General features: G+C 40.1%; 1 protein-coding gene across 1 annotated transcript; it reads left to right on the top strand.

Moving 5' to 3' along the window:
- Positions 1–61: 61 nt before the first annotated feature.
- Positions 62–3,297, top strand: LOC309883995 (lysosomal dipeptide transporter MFSD1-like; the record flags this gene model as incomplete). The annotated part of the gene is given in 6 exon segments (XM_082772606.1): positions 62–135; positions 137–226; positions 318–373; positions 861–1,004; positions 1,478–1,633; positions 3,182–3,297. Coding segments are annotated over 6 exon segments (636 nt in total).
- Between the last annotated feature and the right edge of the window lie 16,521 nt (positions 3,298–19,818).

Here is a 19,818-nt window from a genome sequence, read left to right as displayed (position 1 = left end):
TGGGAACTGAGTGGGAGAAATAAAAATCTGGTAGGCAAGAAAGGACTTCAGTTTTAAAGGAATGCTTAGGTCCGTGTCTGCTGCCAAACAGAGATTCTCTGACTTGTTTTGCAACTTGACATGCCCCAATGGCACAATATGGACACAACAGCACGCTGCACTATGTTGCAGGATTGGGAATGACACCTACGCAATACAATTTGCTGTATGCAATCTACGCTTGGATGTAAATCACTTTTCTCTTTGAGGGTTGGGGCAGTTTGCTAGTTGCTCCCTAGCAGCAAAACAAAAATGTTCCTGTTCTTATTTTCTCCTAGAAATGCAGTAGTGGTTATTTTGGCTGGATTCCTAATTGATAAACTAAGAAATCACTGTAAGTCCTGAGGATTAATTATTTTATTTGTGCACTGAAGTGGTATTTCAGACTGTCCTTTCTGTGCAAAAGGATGATCCATTTTGGTAAGATAATAGAGGTATGGGAGAGGGGTCACAGCTTTGTGTGGTGAGTGCACAACTGTTAATTGAGCAGTTCCATGAATGCAACTGAGACCTTTTAATCTTTTGACCACTGACTTACCTCAATTTACAGAGCAATATAGTAAACATGCTTTTCTCTGGCATGCATATAACAGGGAATTATCTGTTTTTGATGGGACAAACTGATAAAGTAGTGTTTTGTTCTGTGTTCTGACATTTGTTCTAGCATGTGCCATTAACTAAGGCCCAGCAGTACCAGCAAATGCAGTTATGCTCTGTCTGTGTCACAAAAGTTAGCATCTTACAGGTGATGAGTAGATAGAGGCATAAAGAAAGAAATGTCTGTTGAGGTTTGTGAATTTTTTTTATCTGTTTCTTCCTAATTGGTGTATTTGTTTTCTCTCTTCTGACTCTGCTGGGATCATCAATCTTTGCCCTGGGCTCACATTTCAAGGGGTCACCATATCACCTACCAATGATGCTAACTGGAAGACTGCTCTTTGGCTCTGGGAATGGGTCACTTACTCGTAAGAAACTCACATTCTTAATTAAGCCTCACCAGAAGGTCATGATACATTTTTATTCTGCCTCCTAAACCCTAGTTCTATCAGTCTTCTTCACCTGCTCTGCACCAGAAACTTATGCTGGTAACAGAAGAATAATCTTCCTTGAAGGATTACACAGATTTTGTATGTGCTGAAATGGTTGAAAGGTTCCCTTCTAACAAGTTTGTCCTTTTCCCAGAGGTGGGGACTGCCCTGTGACTGCTATGCCTTTGGGGTTATTTTTGCTTGCCTTATTTGAGCAATAAGTTCAACTCCCATGTCCCAGCATGATTTAGTACACTTTAAAATTGACAGCAAAGTTGACAAGTACTACTTCCATTTGGGATGCTCAGAGATCTCCTACTCCAGCTAAAACACTAGCTTGAGAGGCTGTGTTCACTGCTTCTGGGCAGTGCTCTTGGTCTGTTCAAGAAAATATTTTTTTATTTTCCAAGTTGTTCAGAATCGTATCACATCCTTCTGGTTCAAGGGGAAAGAACTAGCACTGGCATTTGGACTGACTCTGTCTTTCTCCTGTCTTGGAAGTGTCCTCAACTTCTTTACCCAGCAGTTTGAGTCATGGTATGGAATGCAGTGGACACTCTGGGGAGGTGAGTTTCTTTGGGGCTTTGGCTTTTTGTTTTCCAGACCTGAGGCTAGACTGTTTTGTCTAGTTATGAAAAGTACCTGAAAGAGATAGTGAAGTTAGCGGTAAGGGGAACATTGTTTTCCAGTTTTCTGTACTGTTTTCTGTCATTAGCATGACTATGTGATAGAATTGTATTTTCTTCATAGATGCCTGGAAATCCCCTCTAAAGCTGTGGTGTTAGCTTAACAGTTTTGTCTGCAGCTTTCTCCAAATACTTTAACATCTACAAGCACAGTTATTCAGTACTTATTGTACGTTTTCTCCCACTGAGTGAATGGAAACTTAAGAGTGAAACAAAATAAAAGGATCTAATGTGTTTGTTCTGTATTTTGGCTAGGAGAATACTGCTGGTTCTGTAGCATTTTGTGTATTGGTCTCGGTGAAAGCTGTCTTGCACATGGACTGAACTAAAACACAGGTTTAAATTACTGTAAGAAGCAGAATCTGCCTTACATATTTCTTAGTGAATCTCTTCTAGGGCCTATATCTTTAGAAAATTTCAGTTCCTGTCCTCTCTTCTGTGCAGTGAGATGAGATCTGTCTGTAGGGGAAAGGATGATCTATTTCACACTTCAGTTAAGTAGTGTGACTTAGGTACTCTGTTATGCTGGAATGGTGGTTATGAAGACCTGCCTCAGGATGTGCTTTTTGGACTCGGGGTTTATAGGAAATTGTAATTTCCCAAAAAACGAAGCAATATGGGCCATCCTTGATGAAAAAGGGGGTGCATATGTGAGATAAATCTCTTCAAGAAACTGAACCCCTTGTTGCTCTCTTCTGCTGTTGCCAGCTCTCAGAGAGAAGTTGACAGGCATGGCTTGTTGCATCCCATACTGACACCATTAGTTTCGTGCTCAGGCAGCATTTGCAAGCACAGCACAGTGACTTCAGTAGCTCCTACAAGGATAGACACACCAGACAGTGTGTATGCATCACAGATATTGCTTTGACTCTTTGGAAAACAAAACAAATATCGATCTTTCTGATAGAAGATGCCCATTGCTAAATTTGCTTCTGGCATTTCCAGTGTAACCTGACTCACTTCTCCGGAGCTGAGCGTGCTATCAGGTCAAATTGCTGTGTTAACTGCACTTGGTCAAAGAAGTGAAGACATACAACCTGGCCTCCAGTACCTCTTCCTTCTCATGGGGCCATTGAAGTTTCTGAGTGTCTGGATTGTTTTAACCTTGGGCTCGTTATGCACAGACCTGTTGCAGTTTAGGCCACGTTATGACCATAGTCCAACAAAGTGTCTGTCTTTAGAGATGGGTAGGGCCTTAGTGTTACAGGCCTCAGGCAATTCTGGAACAGGGAAACTTAGGGGAAAAAGGCCTTGAGAACTGTCTGAGAGGATGATAAGAGGTAATGGTCTTACTATGAGACTGCAGTATTAATGTTGAGAGAAGCCAGGAATACGAGTCACAGAGAATTCTGTGTATTACATGCAGCTGATGCCGTCATTCAGCTCTCTACACTGAGGAATTTCTAACATTGACTGTGTCTGTTCCAGGTACTCTGCTCTATGTGCTTGGTTTTGTTTCAGCACTCACAGTCAGCGTGCTAGATAAAGTGGGTATGAAACAACTTGGCTTGGATGGGTTATCCAGCAAGAACCCAAAGTGGTAGGCTGCGCACAGACTGCTTGTTCATTGCAATCTTTGAAAGGCTGGGCTGTGTGACCACTGCTTTCGCAGTGCAGGGAAGCCTGCAGTGGTAAGAGCTGGTCCTGACCAGAAGAGGGCATCATTAAATCTTGCATAGTACTTCACGTGTATCTGGGGATACGGTATCTGCAAACCACCAGGCAAACGCAGGTTTTCTGTTTAGAGCATATATATTTATCCTGGGTAAGGATCAGGGGAAAGGCGAACAAGGCCTTCGTGGTGGGGGTCTGTTACAGACTGCCAAACCAGGATGAGGAGACAGATGGGGCATTCGACAAGCAGCTGGCAGAAATCGCACAATTGCCAGCGCTTGTTCTCATGGGGAACTTCAACTGCCCAGACACGTACTGGAAATACAATGCTGCCCTGAGGAAGCAGCCGAGGAGGTTCCTGGAGTGTGTGGAAGACAGTTTCCTGACTCAGCTGTTAGGGAACCTACTGGGGGGTGCCCCACCAGACCTGCTGTACATGAACAGAGAAGGACTGGTGGGAGGTGTGGTGGTTGGGAGCTGTCTGGTGCAGAGCGATCATGATTATGATATACATCTGTATCATGATATATATCATGACTAAGATATATCTCTATTCTTGGTGAAGTCATGAGGGGGGTCAGTAAAACTGCTACCTTGGACTTCCAGAAGGCAGAGTTTGAACTTTTTGGACACTTCATAGGGAGCATCCCTTGGGTGTCAGTCCTAAAGGGCAGAGGGGTCCAGAAAGGCTGGATGCTCCTCAAGAAGGAAGTCTTCAAGGCACAGGACCAGGGTGTCCCTATGTGCCATAAGATGTACTAGCAGGGAAGAAAACTGGCATGGCTGAATAGGGAGGGAATTTTTTGCCAAGTCTCTGGGAGAAAAAGAGAGTTTATGTCCAGTGAAGGAAGGGACAGGCAACCTGGGGAGAGAACAAGAAAGTTGCTAGTATATGCAGGGAAAAAAATCAAAAATTAGACAGCTTCCTTCTCATTATGACATTCTTACTGATTTATATATGTCAGTGTTGTGACACCTTTTTAAACTATTTTTTTGCTGTGTTTCACCTAAGGTTTTGCAGTTTTGTTTTTCTTTTTAACTGAATAGGGTTTAAGGAGGTATTCTTTGCAGGCATAGCACATGCCAAATTTCTATTAAAGGTGTGTGAGCTGTCTTTCAATTCCCTTTTACCTGCTGTACTCCTTTAGAAAAGGAGCAGCAGGTAATTCATGCAGCAAACTCATGCAGCAAGTAATTCATGAAATCAGACAGAAACTGCCAAATATTTTAGGGTTAGGCATGTTGTCTGTTCATTGGTCCCATGATAGACACATAATATTCAGCTCTCAAACCTATTCTTTCAGACCAGTTGTCTTCACAGCCAAAAGAATACAGGCTTTTACTTCAGGAAAAATAATGTGTATGAATTGTGCTGAAGTAGAAATACAACAAAGATAAACTTTTCTGCAAAGTAAACTCTGGGGAATTTGCATTGTTTGTGGACCAATATGACTTGTCTTCTCTGTGTTTTTACTTCACGTGCATTAGGCAGTCTTAAAGTAACCCAAACCCCATTCTAGTGGCCTTAAAGAAAACCTTAAATAACAGTTTACCATTTGTTTTTTATTTTGTAAGGACCAAATACGTGTCAGAAATAAAATATTCTTCCCTGCTTCCCCTTCAGTTAGCATTTTTTCTCCCTTACTCCTGTGTTTATATTTACTCACAATCATTATCGCAAGTTGCATCACCAGCCACCACTGCTTGCTCAGCTGCTCCCTGCAGACTCACATCCTCAAGCTGCCCCAGTCTCTGCCCTTCCTGAAAACTGCATCTACATTTCCAGTGGGTGTCCTAGTAGACTCAGCGCTGCATTTGGTATCAGGCCAATTTGCTATGAACTTGCCACAAGAAGTTGAGAAGCCATTCTTTACAGGGATCCACATGTGAGCTTGTGCCAAGTTTTGCATTATGCATGCTGGAGTGTCAGGCCAAGAACCGAGAGGCAAGGATCAATAACATTTGAAGACAAGCTGCAGTATCCCAGCTGAAGTTTCCTCTGTGAGGTAGAGAGTATAAAGGAGAAATTTACCTACAAGAATGATACAGGGCACAAAACAATCAATAAACACTGAACAGTGCTTAGTATACAACCTACAGCATGTCACTACGGACACTAATATACTACATCTCACTACTTTACAGTATTAAATTAGGAAGCTTTTTAGACTATAAAACATAAAAGCAGTTGCTCAAGAAACGTTACTATGTTTAGACAGATTTCCAATTTTCAGCTGGAAGAGGGATCAAATTGACTCATATTTTCCTAGGGCTGAGAGATGTGATGATCAAAAGATGACTGCAAGTTAACCAGTTAGACTACTAAGATGGCTTTTGACTAATATAACATATATATAATGTTGTGCTATCTGCAGCTATTTAAATACCTTTGTTTTACCACACATTTGATAATAATATTCATAATGATGAATAATTATGATAATGATCATGCAATTCATAATGATGACATACTGATAGTTAATTATAGGGGGAAAAAATGGAAGCTGTGTTCTCTCCAAATTAACACACAGCAAAATCTTTATCATGAAAAAGAGACTACAAAACAATCCTATCGCACATGAGTGGGCTGGGTTGTTTTTATGACCTGCCTTCACAGATTGCAGCTGCCTGGGGGAAAACCACAAACACCGAGTGAGCGTGTAGACAACATCACTTGAACATTTGATAGCTGCAGCTGTTGATAACTGAAATGAAAAGTTTGGTGGTTTTCATGGACAGTTTATGGTAGAATGTTTCTTACTCCCTCACTATTTGACCATTCAGGAAAGGATATTTATAATGACAGGAATGTTTACAAAAACAGCAAAGAACTCCTGAAGATATTTAAAATATATTTTTTTTCAAGTTTTAGCCCATTCCCTTGACTTACGCTTCCATAAGAAGGGGTAAGTCAATCCATTTTGCCATACCTTTGATACTGTCATTATTTTTCACATCAAGCATTAATCTGTTTCAGTTTCTTCAAATATCCTGCATTGAAAAGTGAGGCTAACACAGTCAGAAAATGTTGAGTGCTCTGAACCACTGCCATCTTTGATTTTCAAATCAGGTCAGCTGTTGTTGAGTGCTGATGATTTGTGGCAGTTGTCAGCTCCATGGTTAATGCCTCTTTAATTTTATGGCTTAAAAGAGAATTGTTACAAATCTAGGCAAAAAGCTTTCCACCAGAAGATCAGAAAATGAGTTACAGATAGATCACCTCACATGACAGTTGTGTGATCGGCTAAGTGGTGAGCTCAGACAACCAGGCACAGGGGGAGGAAGAACCCTGCAGCAGCATGCAGGTATTTGGGATTTATACCACAAATTCAGAATAGGAGAAATTTTAGAGAATTGTGACAATGAACAGTTTAACAGAAAAGTGATTAAGTAATAAGCTAATTCTATGATTACTGAGAGACAATAATTACTTCAAGTGGCATCTCTTACATGAAATGTCTTTATCTTTCCATCATCAGACTCCAGAGGCATCTTTGTGTTGTAAATGAGGGATAAAAGAAGCCATTTAGCTCTTACTTTGAGATGAAAAGAGATTTGCTGGTGATGTAAATCCCACTTCCTTCATCTCTCTTGTCAGATTGGTAAACAGCAATATATATTATAATGTGATATTACATAATAATAATAATAAACTAGGGAAGGATTGTTCATTCGATTGATGGCCTTTCAGAAAAAACGCATTTCAGTTCTATTATCTACCATGCACAGACACGTATTGCTCTCCTAGTCCATAGGGAGGTAGGTTTTTCTGTGAGCTAAGCATTCATTCAAATATGTCACTGGATAATGAAATGATGACCATTATTTAAAAGATAACCATCTCAATAAGGTGACTGCGCAGAAGGTGACATTTAAAGTATATTTTGGGGAAACAAACAAACAAACAAACAAAAAAAAACACCTTGAGGTCTTCTGAGTAACTGGAGTGCTATCTTCAGAATAAGCTCCATTCTCCTCACTTCCTAGGCCGTCTATTCTATGTAGATCCCAAACTGCACAGAGGTCATGTCTGTGTTTCAACTTTACATCCTGCAAAGAGCTCTGTTCATTATCAGTGGATTCTTTGTCATAGCTAAGATTAAACTGGCAAAAATAACTTTACATCCCTAGAGCTGAGGTTACTATTTCTTTTGGAAAAAGGCTGGCTCTGGTTGTATGACTAGACTGGGCAGCTAGATTCTTCCAAGTCACTCTTGTAAATTTAAAATCTTCCCAGCCAGAAACAAACAAACAAACAACAACAAAACTGGATTTTTTTGCTAGAACTATTAGGTGAAAGAAAACGGAAGAGAATATGGTGGAGAAATCAGCACAAACCTCTGGTGTCGTAGCATCTAGAGAATTCTCTGTTCTCCTATAACTAGAAGGTTGTAGTAGAAACTGTGTTTATTGTCCATGTAACAAGATGCTATTACCTGTATTTATGATCAATGCAATAAATGGCTTTAGAATATTTGTGCTTGTTTCATTTTAGCTATCAATCCCATGAACATTTTCACTCCCACACCAGGAAGAGACAAATACATTCTCCCAGCAACATTTCTTAATGTACGGTTACTTGTTCAAATCTAGACACGAGTAACGACACATTCTTTGTCTGCATCTGTGCCCTCATTCTTTCTTAAAAATCTCTGCATATAAAATATTGTGTACACATTACCATGAGTCCTCTGAAAATTAACAATGGCAAGTCATGTCTGGCCAAAAAGGTGTTTCCACAGGCTAGCAAGCCTGCCACTCTTGCAAGCCAGCCAGATTTAAATATTTGATGATCAGATATTGCATTAATCCTCCCAATCAATTCTTTTTGATTGACCTGCAGATGCTTCTTACACCAAACAGCAATTAGCTACACTTGCTAGGAAATGAATAAGGCAGAACTTACTGACCTGTTCCATTAGAGGCACGTTGAAGCTATAAAAGGGGTAGACTGCATTGAAATAAATTGGCTTTTGGCTTTTATAAAGTGTTTTCTTTATACCCTTCATCTTGGTGGCTTTTTTTTTTTTTTTTTTTTTTCCCTAGAAGTAAATGAAAAGGAAACTTTTACAAAGTTGAAATAGGCAGAACTCTGCCTTGGGAGGTAATGGGCAGGTCTAAATTCCACATATAAAGAAGAACATCTAAGAGATGTTTGCTTGCAGATCTGGCATGTGTAAACCACACAGTGGATGCATGCAAAAGCAGGCACAGGTTTTGGATTTGGCCTTGGAATAAGTTACAATACAACAACAATACACATAGAGTATGCGTGGGCTGATGTACTATAAAAAAAGTGACAGTCAGAAAAGTGTCTTAAGTCACCTTTTGAAGTTAAAATACTTTCATCCAAATATCCCTCCTCCTCTGACTGGGATTCCTAGCCCTTCCTCTCTCCTTTCTTCCTTCCTTCTCTCCCTCCCTTCCTCCCTTCTAGAGCCAAATCTCTCTCTTAATAGCAAATCTCTCAGTTACTAGCTGAAGGGGCAAGACACTTGAGTTGAATATGAGAGCTTTCAGCTGAGGTGATTCCCAGGGAAGATGATACTATTCTTCAGCCTTTCTCTCTTGGCTGTGCCTGTTAGCTCAAATAGACTCTACAAGTCATCTGAAGAGTTTCTTGAGTACAGGACTCCTCTCATCCAGAAGATTCCCCTCATCAATAGATGATACTGTAATTCACATCTGGATTAACAAAAAAAATACATTATTTTTAGCAAATGGGAATGCATCAACAAAGAGCTCCAGGACTGAAGAACACAGATATCCACAAGGGATGTAGATGCCAGATGTAGGTTCAAATCCATTCAGACAGAAAAACAGATCAAATCCCACTTCTCCTATATCTTGGGTGAAGTGTCGAGTTTTATGACAGCTTCCATTGCAGAGAATAGTTCCCAAGATATTATTTTGCTCTCACTGAAGCCGACAACAAAATTTGTCTCCTACTGGGATCCCAGCAAGGCTCATAATGCATTCAACAGCTAAAGAAAAAAAACTGTGAGAATAGCAAAGTTAATAGATAAGAGAAATGCTAGGGTGGAGACCACTGTTATGGGCACCATGGATGTAAGTTTAACTGTGACATTAGCACAGCTTTCCTTTGGGCCCAGAGTTTTATACTCCACATTTGACACTTAGATCATGATGCAAATACTCGTGTCTAAACAATAGAAGGGATTTATTATGTGATGACTCAAAGGGCATCAAAAATTGGTTTGAAAGAGAGTCAGATTTCTGGATTGCAGAAGTAGAGAAGTGATCTATACAAGGATAAAAACCTCTCCTTACACAGCAACAGGATTGATCTGGCTTATTATACAACCCAGTAAACAGTGGTGCTGCTGTTTTTGTAACTGCAGCTCGCCCTTATGAAAGAAGATTGTTTATACTTTTCCACAATGTTTGTAGGCTGTTTTTATGGCACTTCATATTTCTTAACTGCAGAATGGAACAGAGACTGGGAAAAAATGTGTTTTATTTCAAAATGTTGTACAATAAAGACTATTGTAGTGTCCTTTGGGTTAAGTCCAGGACCATGGTGACAACTGATGTCAGATCTATCTTCTTGCAAGGAGATGAGTGGGATGAGCTGATAAAGGTGAATGCACTTAAATAAGGTTGCACAGTCCTCAGACTGTTTTTATAGATCAGATGCCTGATTAAAAGGCTGATATTAGTTTATTGGGGTTGAAAATGCATGGTGACATTAGTAGTCATGTTCTCCTGTAACTGCATACTTGTCCTTTTAAACTGGTGCTGCGTTCACCTTGGAAGAAATCCCTCAAATCGTAGAAAGAAAGGTTCCAGTATAGTAACCCATTTAAACTTACACATCAGTACATTGTTAAATGCATCAGATACTGCACTGAGAAATGCAGGAAACTGCCACTTTCTGTATTTTTTTTATCAGCAGAAAAATTCCTATAAGGTTCAGTAATATGTCAACTGTCCTTGATGCAAATAATTCAATATAGTTTCTGCAAGTCTGTACAAGGTAAGACTCCAAACTCAGACAAAAAGCTTAGGGAATAACAAAACTGAGTGAAAAGCTTTCATCTAATTTTGAATCTTCATCAGAAGATCAAATATGAAGATGTTCAGAAATACTGCGGGGGGGGGGGGGGGGGGGGGGGGAATGGAGGGGATGGGATGACACAAGTCCAAATCTGTACAAATTTGGCAGAAAAAAGGATTTTGTGTTTGTATCACACTAGAGTATGGAACGTGTAGTAAAAAAGACAAGAATGGGCACATACAAAATATCTTTGTTGCTCAAAATGATTCCTTTTTTTGCTTATGACGAGCTTCAAAGAGATGGATATTGTGTTGCAGAAATGTCACATCCTTGTTGTTTTCTTAGGGGATATTGCATTTTTTTCAATGCCAACATCATGGCAGCTGACAGGAAAAAGGCCAAGATAAGGATGCTTTCATCAAGGAATTTTCTATACTTGCTCTCCTTCCACCAGTCATATTACCTCAGAAAAAATATATTCAGTGGGATAGTATAAGAAATTCCCAGATAGCTTGTTTGAATTAAATTATATTTTTAAAGGGAAATTTCTTTAATACTTCCTACTAGTTTGTCAAAATGTTTCCATTTCATCCATTTCTCACACTTACAGCCACATAGCTGTCTTCATGCTTTTAACTCCTTTCCATTAATCTGTAAATATCTGCTGAGAATCTGGAAAAGATTGCACGGTAAGTCTATAGATAGCCACTCCTCTACGATAATATTCAAGAACAATAATCACATACGCATGCATACGTGGTTTTAACGTATGATGTATTAATGACAGAGACAGCTTTGAAAAGTGTCTTATATTCTTAAGCCTCTTGAAAAGAGGGAAAATACATGTGAAGCAGAAACATTTACTAGCTCTGATTTTTTCAGAATGACACTGTATTCAGTCAGGTATGGAATAAGACAATATCAGAATTATTTCTGTTTCAGTTTAAATAAATGGGAGCGTTCTTACCAGCAGAATCAATGTCACATAATAAGCACTAAAGAAAGAAGAGGGCTCCTGTTCTTCTCTAGGCTTTCAGTATGTATCAGAGATGTGTCTGGGTGATCAGAGCAATGCAGTACTCCTCTTGGTTCTTTTTTTTTTTTTTTTTTTTTCCTCCTATTAAGAACAGAAGCCTTGTGTTTTTCCATTAACCCTCCACATGTAGCCTCAAATTCTGGACTGACAAACTAGAATTTGCTTTAACAGGATGCACTTGTTAATCATACAAGTCTTTGTATGTGTTGCAATTTTTAGCCCAGACTCATAAGTGTTTCGGTCGCCTTGGGTCTGTATACATGAGAGAAATAAAATCTTAAGGCAGACACAGAAGGAAGCACTCACTGAAGTAACTACAGTGAGCAATAGGGTGATTCCACACTCTGACATTAAATCTGCTCCTATTCCACCAATGCTACCCTTCAACAGCCTCTGGCAATCCCATCTCAGTAATAGGTTCAGACAGCTAAGCTTAATTATTATTATTAGGTTGTGAATGTCTTAAATTCTGCATTATGGCATACATGTTTTATGCCAGATAAAATGCTCCATTTGGTGCAATCTGTATTTTTCAATTCAATTAATTTTTTGTTTGAGCTGATTCAAAGTGAAATTATTTTCAATTTTTCACTGTGGCCATGCAATCGAAAAAACCAGTCCTTCAGACTTACCACTCTGTTGCCAGGTACCAAATTGCTCAGTCATGACCTACAGACTCAGTTATTCTTTTGAAGAAATTAGCCAGAGTCTCAGATATCACTTGTTTGAAGCTATTCATGATCTATACGTATTGAAAAGAACAAAAACTAGATATTATTTATATTTTCAAGTTCAGAATTATTTTTGCAGGTGTTTTTGTAGCAAAGGAAAACGTGCTGACAAAAATGATTTGCAAAAGAAGCTATTTAAACTTGACAGCATGTAGCCACCCCAGCAAAACCTGTTCTTTAAAACTGGGAATCAGCAGACACATTGCACGGTCCCAAGTTGTAGCATTAACTCTCCTAATTTTCCTTGATTTGGTAAAGCTGGTCAATCTATGTCTTAGCTTTTCATACCATCATGTGGAAGAAGTCATAAAGAAGAATCTTTCAGTTCAAATAGCAGAAGAGTTTGCATCAGCCAGCTCTCTGATTTCATTTGATTTACTCCACATTATCTGAGGAACTCCCTCTCCTCAAGTCCCATGCCACAAACTGATGCTGTTCTTCCATCTTCTCAAACTGCATGCATTTCTCTACTTGTTAAGTACTGTGTTGTTTCTTGAGCAGATTTATGGCAGCCAGTTGTTTGCCACAGGCAGTGAAAGAATTGGTACATTCTCTGTGGAGCAGATAGAGAGCCAGACAGAGCACAGAAGTGATGTGCCTTTGATAAGGCAGCTTCACAGCTTTGATGTTTCCCCTCACTCCTTTTCTCTTGTTAGTTAACTCCAAGCCTACTTTTTCGATGGAACATGAAAAACGCTCTTGCACTGGAGCAGCCTCAGCATTGCTTTTGGGCTCAGTTTACCTTTATGACCAATCTCCCACTATCTTCTGAAAAGCAGGATGAAACTCCAGTGTTTAACTCCTGTCTGAGCTTTGCTTTGCAGTGATGAAGCCAGCAGAGGTGTTGTGAGGTCTAATTACTTGCCAGTTGTCAAGGGTTCAAGGATTTGGTAGAGAGACTGTTTTACATACCTAGTTTTAAAGCCAACATGGCTTCAAAGAGGCCTGCCTGAGGTCTTTCTGGAAGCATTGTCAGGCATTACATTCTCCCTCCATTTAGGCATCTTGCTGAATGTTACAAATCAGATTGGTTTTCCTCCCAAACAACCTTCAAAATCTTTGCTATTCCTTTCCCTCACTCACTGATGCAGCCCTCCTGTCATTTGTTTCAGAGGGAAGCCAGGGAGTCACATAGGACCAGACCGACAAATTCATTTAGCATTGCTGCAGAGGTCAACCAGGAGTGACAAGACCCTCTCAAGTGCTAAAGATGCTGTAAGAGAAGACAAAGCTTTCCTCATCTGAACACAATAAAGAAGACAGATATATTTGATTAATGACCAATAAACACACTGGGTTTATAAAATGCAGATATCCACAAGGGAAGCTGAACCTACATTTTCTAGTTTAAAGAAAGTTTGGTATTTTAAAACAGGTCTGTTAAGCAGGGGAAGGAAACTTGTGTTTAACAGCACTGACACATGAAGGCAGTCACCAGAACAGGGAAATGTGCCTTTACAGTGACTGAAGAAAAATACTCCCCACAGGTATGAGTGTCGTCATTTAGATATGAACACATATTCTAGGAAGAGCAGCTAAGTTAATACTCTTCAGCCTTAAAAGGTCCCATTTTTTTGCTAGATAAATACAACTAAAACCTATGTAGTGTATAAATTACATGGTACTTCACCTGTTTTTAGACCAGTACTCTGGATCTTTGCATAACTGCATGCCAGGAGATATTCCAGCACAAAATAAGCCACCAGCAGCTCATCTCTTCTGAAATACCTGATAGTAAGTGTGCAGAATGACCACGGGTGAACTGGTGCCAGCTTACAGCATGTGTTAGCAACACTGATGGAAAATCCCATGTCAACGACTTGGCTGCAATGATACAAGTCAGAAAGAACAATCAGTAAGCTTACATCATTTGATACAAACAGTCCTTCGAAATGGAATGTCTTGCCTGGTAGTTCAGGTGTAATTCTGTGGTTATCTTGAGACATATCACAGATTAATGCAGAGCAAAGCAAGACTGGCCTGTGAAGGAACTTCCACACTAATAATGAGAGCAGAAGGACCTGTCACTTGTGTGAAGTTACCCTCTCAGAAGTTAGGTAGGATCTTGGTAGCATTTCAAATACAGTTTATGTTGGAACAGATGGAAAGCAGCAGTGGGGAGATGAAAAGGACCTAAACTGGGTGGTTAAGAGTGCTTTAACTCAAGTCACATCTTAATTTGCAAATGCTTTTCAAACGTTGAGCCCTTCACAAGCTCTTGTGGAACACAGGGGTCTTTTATTTTCTCCATTATACAAGGAGAAAAGTGGAAATGTGGTGAGCTTACACAAGCTCCAGGCAGGTAACATGGAAAGAAAACATTTCGTGTTGTGCCTATGGAACTCAGATCTATCAGTGGGAGCTTCAAGCACCAGTCCGTCATGTGTATCTCAAAAGATTTGATTCCCCAGGGATTATACAAATGAATTACACAATGAGGTCTAAAAGCATTCATAATAAAAGACCCTTTGCTGACTGGCATGGTAGAAACATGCTGTGTGCCAGCCCAGCTTTGTATCTCTCTTGAAATCAGTGTCAGGGTTGTTTATAGCTGAGTTGTGGAAAGCTGGAACAGCAAGTGGAAGATGCTGAAAAAAAACAAGTTTGCTGAGATCCCAAGCCTGGGACAATTTTCCAGAGGCTGGGACTGATCTGAGACACAGCCACAACCACTGATTACAATTGCTGTGTTCCTTACTTAAGCACAAACATGTTACAGGGCTCCACGTGCGTGAGTTCAGCTTTAGTGCTCTACCATTCCTTCTCAGTGGAAGCAAAGTGCTCTCTACAAATGTCAGGTCAGAAGAGTTAAGGAAATTAATTAATTAATTAAAGAAACATACTCCAATACATAAAGGAACAGATGATCTCATGTAACTATCCAGACACAGGTATTTTAAAGGTCTGGTTTCTCATGTTGCTCTATATATCAGTGTTTTTCAGTGCCCGTTCTGCAGGCCTTCGGGATATTAGGGGTTATTTCTTAAGTTAACATAGAAAAGTAAGATATTGCCAGCTGTGAAAATGCACCGCCCCGAGGCCAACAGCTCAGTGGTCTTCCACTCACAAAAACTGTAAAGCTGCAAGGCCAGGATGTTTTCATTTCTGCCGATTGTGCATCCTATGTTCAAGCCTTCTATGGTCAACATCCCGGTAACAGCTGAACATTTACTCTGCTGTTATTGCACACCATGTTCCTGCCTTCTAAAAGATTTAAAAGCTCACTAGTAGAGAGTGAATTTTAAGAAACACACCTATCTTTTGGCTCTATTCTTGACTGAGAAACTGCTTGTATTAGTTTCCCTCATGGGCTCCACTTAAGTAAATACAATTAAGGCTAAATGCATTCTCTACTGTATAATCGTCAGCAGAAATTGCCTTTTGCTTTTAGTTTTGTCTTTGGGTGTATTCTGTTTTAGACACAAGCCATCCCTTGCTAATTAGATGCTGCACCTCAAAACCTGTGTTTGAGTGGTGGACAGGATTGCATGCTCAAAATGACAGCACAATGTCATTACCCAAAAAAATATGCCAAAAGATTTTAAATCCTGTTCTAAACTTAAGCCAGAAAGGATGTACTGCTAGCTGGCACACCCAGCTGGCTCAGAAGGAGCATAGGATGGTGGCACAGGGTTCCCAGCAACACAGAAAACAATCTTAGCATTTTCAGTTTTCTTCTTCATTGAACTTATTTTGATAGTCATGGCATAAGACTTTGTCAGGAGTACATGTAGAAGGTCTAAATCAACACTCCCTGGCTTTATCCTGAAAGTGACTTTTGCTCTCAGATAATGCCAACAGGACAGTGCTGATAAACCACCCTTCCAGATTAACTTGGAAGGGCAGTTTGTGTGTGTGTTTGAGGATGTGTTGTTTAGTTTTGCTGTATGTTCTGCACAAGGTGTGTTGCAGGGAGGGACACACGCTATGAACACAGCTCCTTCCAACAGATCTTGCTACAGCCTCTCCTTATGAGAGGATGAGAGGGAGGATCTAACTCCAAACTCCCCAGCTCCAGATCCCTTGTGTGCACACTTTCTCACAGAATTACTGAAATACCAAGAAACACTGTCCTAAGCCCTAAAAAGGGAGACCTTACAGTGGGTTGTTGGGATGTACAAGGTCAATGCTCATTTTCTCTTTCCCTCTTTTTGCCCTCCATGCTCTGCTTTACCCTGACAAAGCCCCATGCTGCGCCCCAATGCAAGAACGCTGCTTGTTAAGAGCAAACAGCAAGCTGACAAGATCAAGCAGAACGTGGCTGATCACCCCATGCAAAAGTGTTCATGAAGTAACATCTGGGTCTTTCTCTGTTGTCATTCATGTAATTCGGGTTTTGTCAATTCTGCTGATGAATACTGTTACAACAATCCAGAGACAGGTTGTGATGGCAGATGGGAAAGTCTCACTCAGCTGACAGAGAAAAAAAAATTAAAAAGTAATAATTGTGAGCTTCTCAATGCACTGGCCTATCTGACTGCTGTGAGAAACTATTAGCCATTTTACCATAAGCCATTGAGAACAGCACTCAAACAACAGCAGAGCAAGAGAAATACTTCTATTTGCTCTGCAGAAAAAGCTACGTATTTCACAGCAATGCCACTGACAGTTCTCCTTATCATTATCATTCACTTTAACCTTTCCTAAGAAATAAAATGAATTGGATGTCAGGGACAAATGGGTCTGACAAAAAAAAAAAAAAAAAAAGTATTTCTTGCCTAATGTCTTTGTTGTTGCCTAAATCCTACCAGACAGAGGTACCAGGAAACAGCTGTGTTATAATATGTTGCTGTGACCACTATTTTTGCACAAGCCAATGTGAGAGCAATGCAAAGCATTTCCAAAGGTACCTAACCTCACTTACTTTTGCTTTATTATTATTTATTGAGAAGAAGGACTCCCTCCAATCTAGGCTGCTTGAAAGAATCATGCTGTGTTCGAGTTAACCTCTCTCTGATCAGTCACTTGCATGAATTCCCTCTCTTCTAGAAGTGAGACCATTTGGTTAAGAACACCAGTATTTCTTTTGATCCTTCAGTCTGAAATATCTGACAAACAAACAGAGAACCTCAGGTACAGCAACAAAGTTCCTGTAAAAACAGTGCACAGTGAAAGACCAGAAAGATCTGGGAATGAAGGAGGCTGGTTGTTTTCTGACAGTAAGGAGGGGCTTGGTGCCACAGTGTCACAGTAACAGTGCTGCGACCGAGTGCTCCTGCTTTCAGTCCTTGAAGGAGGACTCCTCAGGTCAGAAGCATGTTACCTTTGAAGAAAGGCAAACAAAGGACAGACGTCTTTTACCAAGAACCGATTTTGCCACTTCTCTCCTCACAATCCTAATTTGCACATAGATGCAAAGCAGGCAGTACAGGTATTCTTGATTAACTTTCCTCACAGAAAATACTGCTCTCTGGAATGGTCTCTAAGTTAAAAAATATTGATGATTTAGCACCTAGTTTCCAGGTGAAGTAGGAGGCAGGTATGTACATACTGGGGAGACATAAGTCTTTCCTTTCTGCCAGACCAGGGATCACAAAGAGGACTGAAGGCAGATGTTGGGAGTGGGACTGGGCTGCTCGGTAGTGACTCAAAGCCACTGAATCTGTCTCAGGACTCTGGTTCATCTCATATCACTCCTAATCAAGTAACAGCTTCAGCCTCCTGCACAGCACAACCTGCTCCAGCTGACTCATGTCAAAGTTTCACCCCAAAGCAGTTCCCCGTATCTTCTTCTTTTTTTTTTTTCATACTAACATGACTCCAAACCACTTAAAAATAAAGATTACATTACAGAGTTTAAGAGATTTCAAAACTAAGGTAAACTAAGTAACTGAAATACTCCATTCATCTCCAGCATACCCCTGTGCTGCCACAACGATGGCTTCATCTCTCTAATGCTGCCGCCTAACAACGCTCACGCAAACCAATTAGTTTCAGTTCCACTTTGTTGGCAATATTTTCATCTGCTGGGGCTGACATTTGAACAACCTTTTAGAGAAAATAACTTTTTTTTTTTTTTTTGTCTTCTCTTTCTGTTTCTATACATGCATACAAATGCACACGTTCACACAACCTGCCAGAACGATCCCCAGTCTCTGTACTTATTGGCCTAAGTAGTCTGGTGGATTTTTAAGGATGCGTGATTTCTGGTCCTTGGGGGATGGTTTTCAACTATTTCACTGTCACCAGACACAGGAACATTTAATGGATCTCTGAGTAAACCAGAGCAGTTCACCATGCACGTGTGTAACATGCTAGCTACCAACGATGATGCACTATGCACAGCTAAGTCCTTGTGTTTTCATAGCAAAGGAAAGTGGATCAGTCTGGTTTTCATTTGGCCACAGTGATCACATCTACCATCCTCTCCGGGCTATGTGCCTACTTTTTCATGTCACAGTGCCTGCAGAATGAGGACTGCATTAGAAAGGGTGGAATTTCAGCAGTTAAATAGGATTGAAACCTGAAATAGCAGAAAATTGTTTTAAACTACTCCACTGAGCAGAAATGACTTATAAATGCGGAAGGGACATACACCAACATGAGGATGTGTTTTCACAGCCTGACAGGAGAACATTAAGCAAGTTCTACAGTACAGTAAGTACCTTAACAACCATCCTACTTACAGCTGATTTGGGGATAATTCCCTCGCTGATCTCCTGTACTACTCCTGCACACATTTAACTCTGCGAGTCATCCTTGGCACAGTTCTAGGCACAGACTAATAAATATTTGAACGTTGCTGGACAGTGCTTTAGGGGAATTGTTTCAGGCAGAAGACCCTTCCTTTACAGTAAGCTATCACCTCTTCTGTTTCCATCAAGAAAAGCACTGAATATAAAGTAGATGGGATCATTTTGATTAGTAAGGACTTGATACCTCAGCTGGTGCTCAGGAATAGGGACATTCAGCTGTGAGTGGGCTCTGGAATCAAATCCAAAAACAACTTGAAAGGTACCTAAATTATAACAAACTAGATTATGAAGGACTGTAGGTTCTGGCCTCAACTTTAGCTAGAGGGAAAAATAAACAAAGAAACAAAAAAACAATCTCATCCCTAGGCAGATCTTTGAATGTTCTATTTTGAACTCAGTGATGGAAAGGATTCATAGCTTTCAAATGGTAGTCTTCACGTAGCATACAGCAGGAAGAAATACTGGACTAAAGACTATTTGTAATTGACCACTAAAGGACATTGCTCTTTCTCCTCATATTTTTGATGGAATTGACAGTAAAACATCTAAGTAGATAGCTTTTCTAAAAAAATGTTATTTATTTACTTATTTATTTATTGTAATTATATTTCTGGTAAGTTATTCCATAAAATCACTAAGGAGATATCTCAGGATAGCAAATGTGAATATATTTAAACCCAAAGCTTCTGACAGTGAGAAAGAGACTTGATGTGTGTGTGTATTTGTCCTGTCACTCGCTGAATCAGAAAGCGCTGGACCAACGCAGACTGCAGGTGGCAGCATCCAGTAACCCAGCTGCAGCGTGAGCTGAGCCCAGGCTAAAGTCAACACAGGGTTTTCCTGGGTTTGACTCTGTGTCCTGTACCACTACAGCTTGGTTTCTGTACAGTTTCCGTTCATTTTCCATTCTGATACAATATAGAGTCCAATAATTATTGTATCATTAATCTATATTTTAGTCTTCAACTGTG

This window comes from Aythya marila (genome assembly GCF_965140915.1).
Source record: "Aythya marila genome assembly, chromosome: 15".
Taxonomy (NCBI): Eukaryota; Metazoa; Chordata; class Aves; order Anseriformes; family Anatidae; genus Aythya; species Aythya marila.
This window is presented reverse-complemented; position numbering and strand designations above follow the sequence as displayed.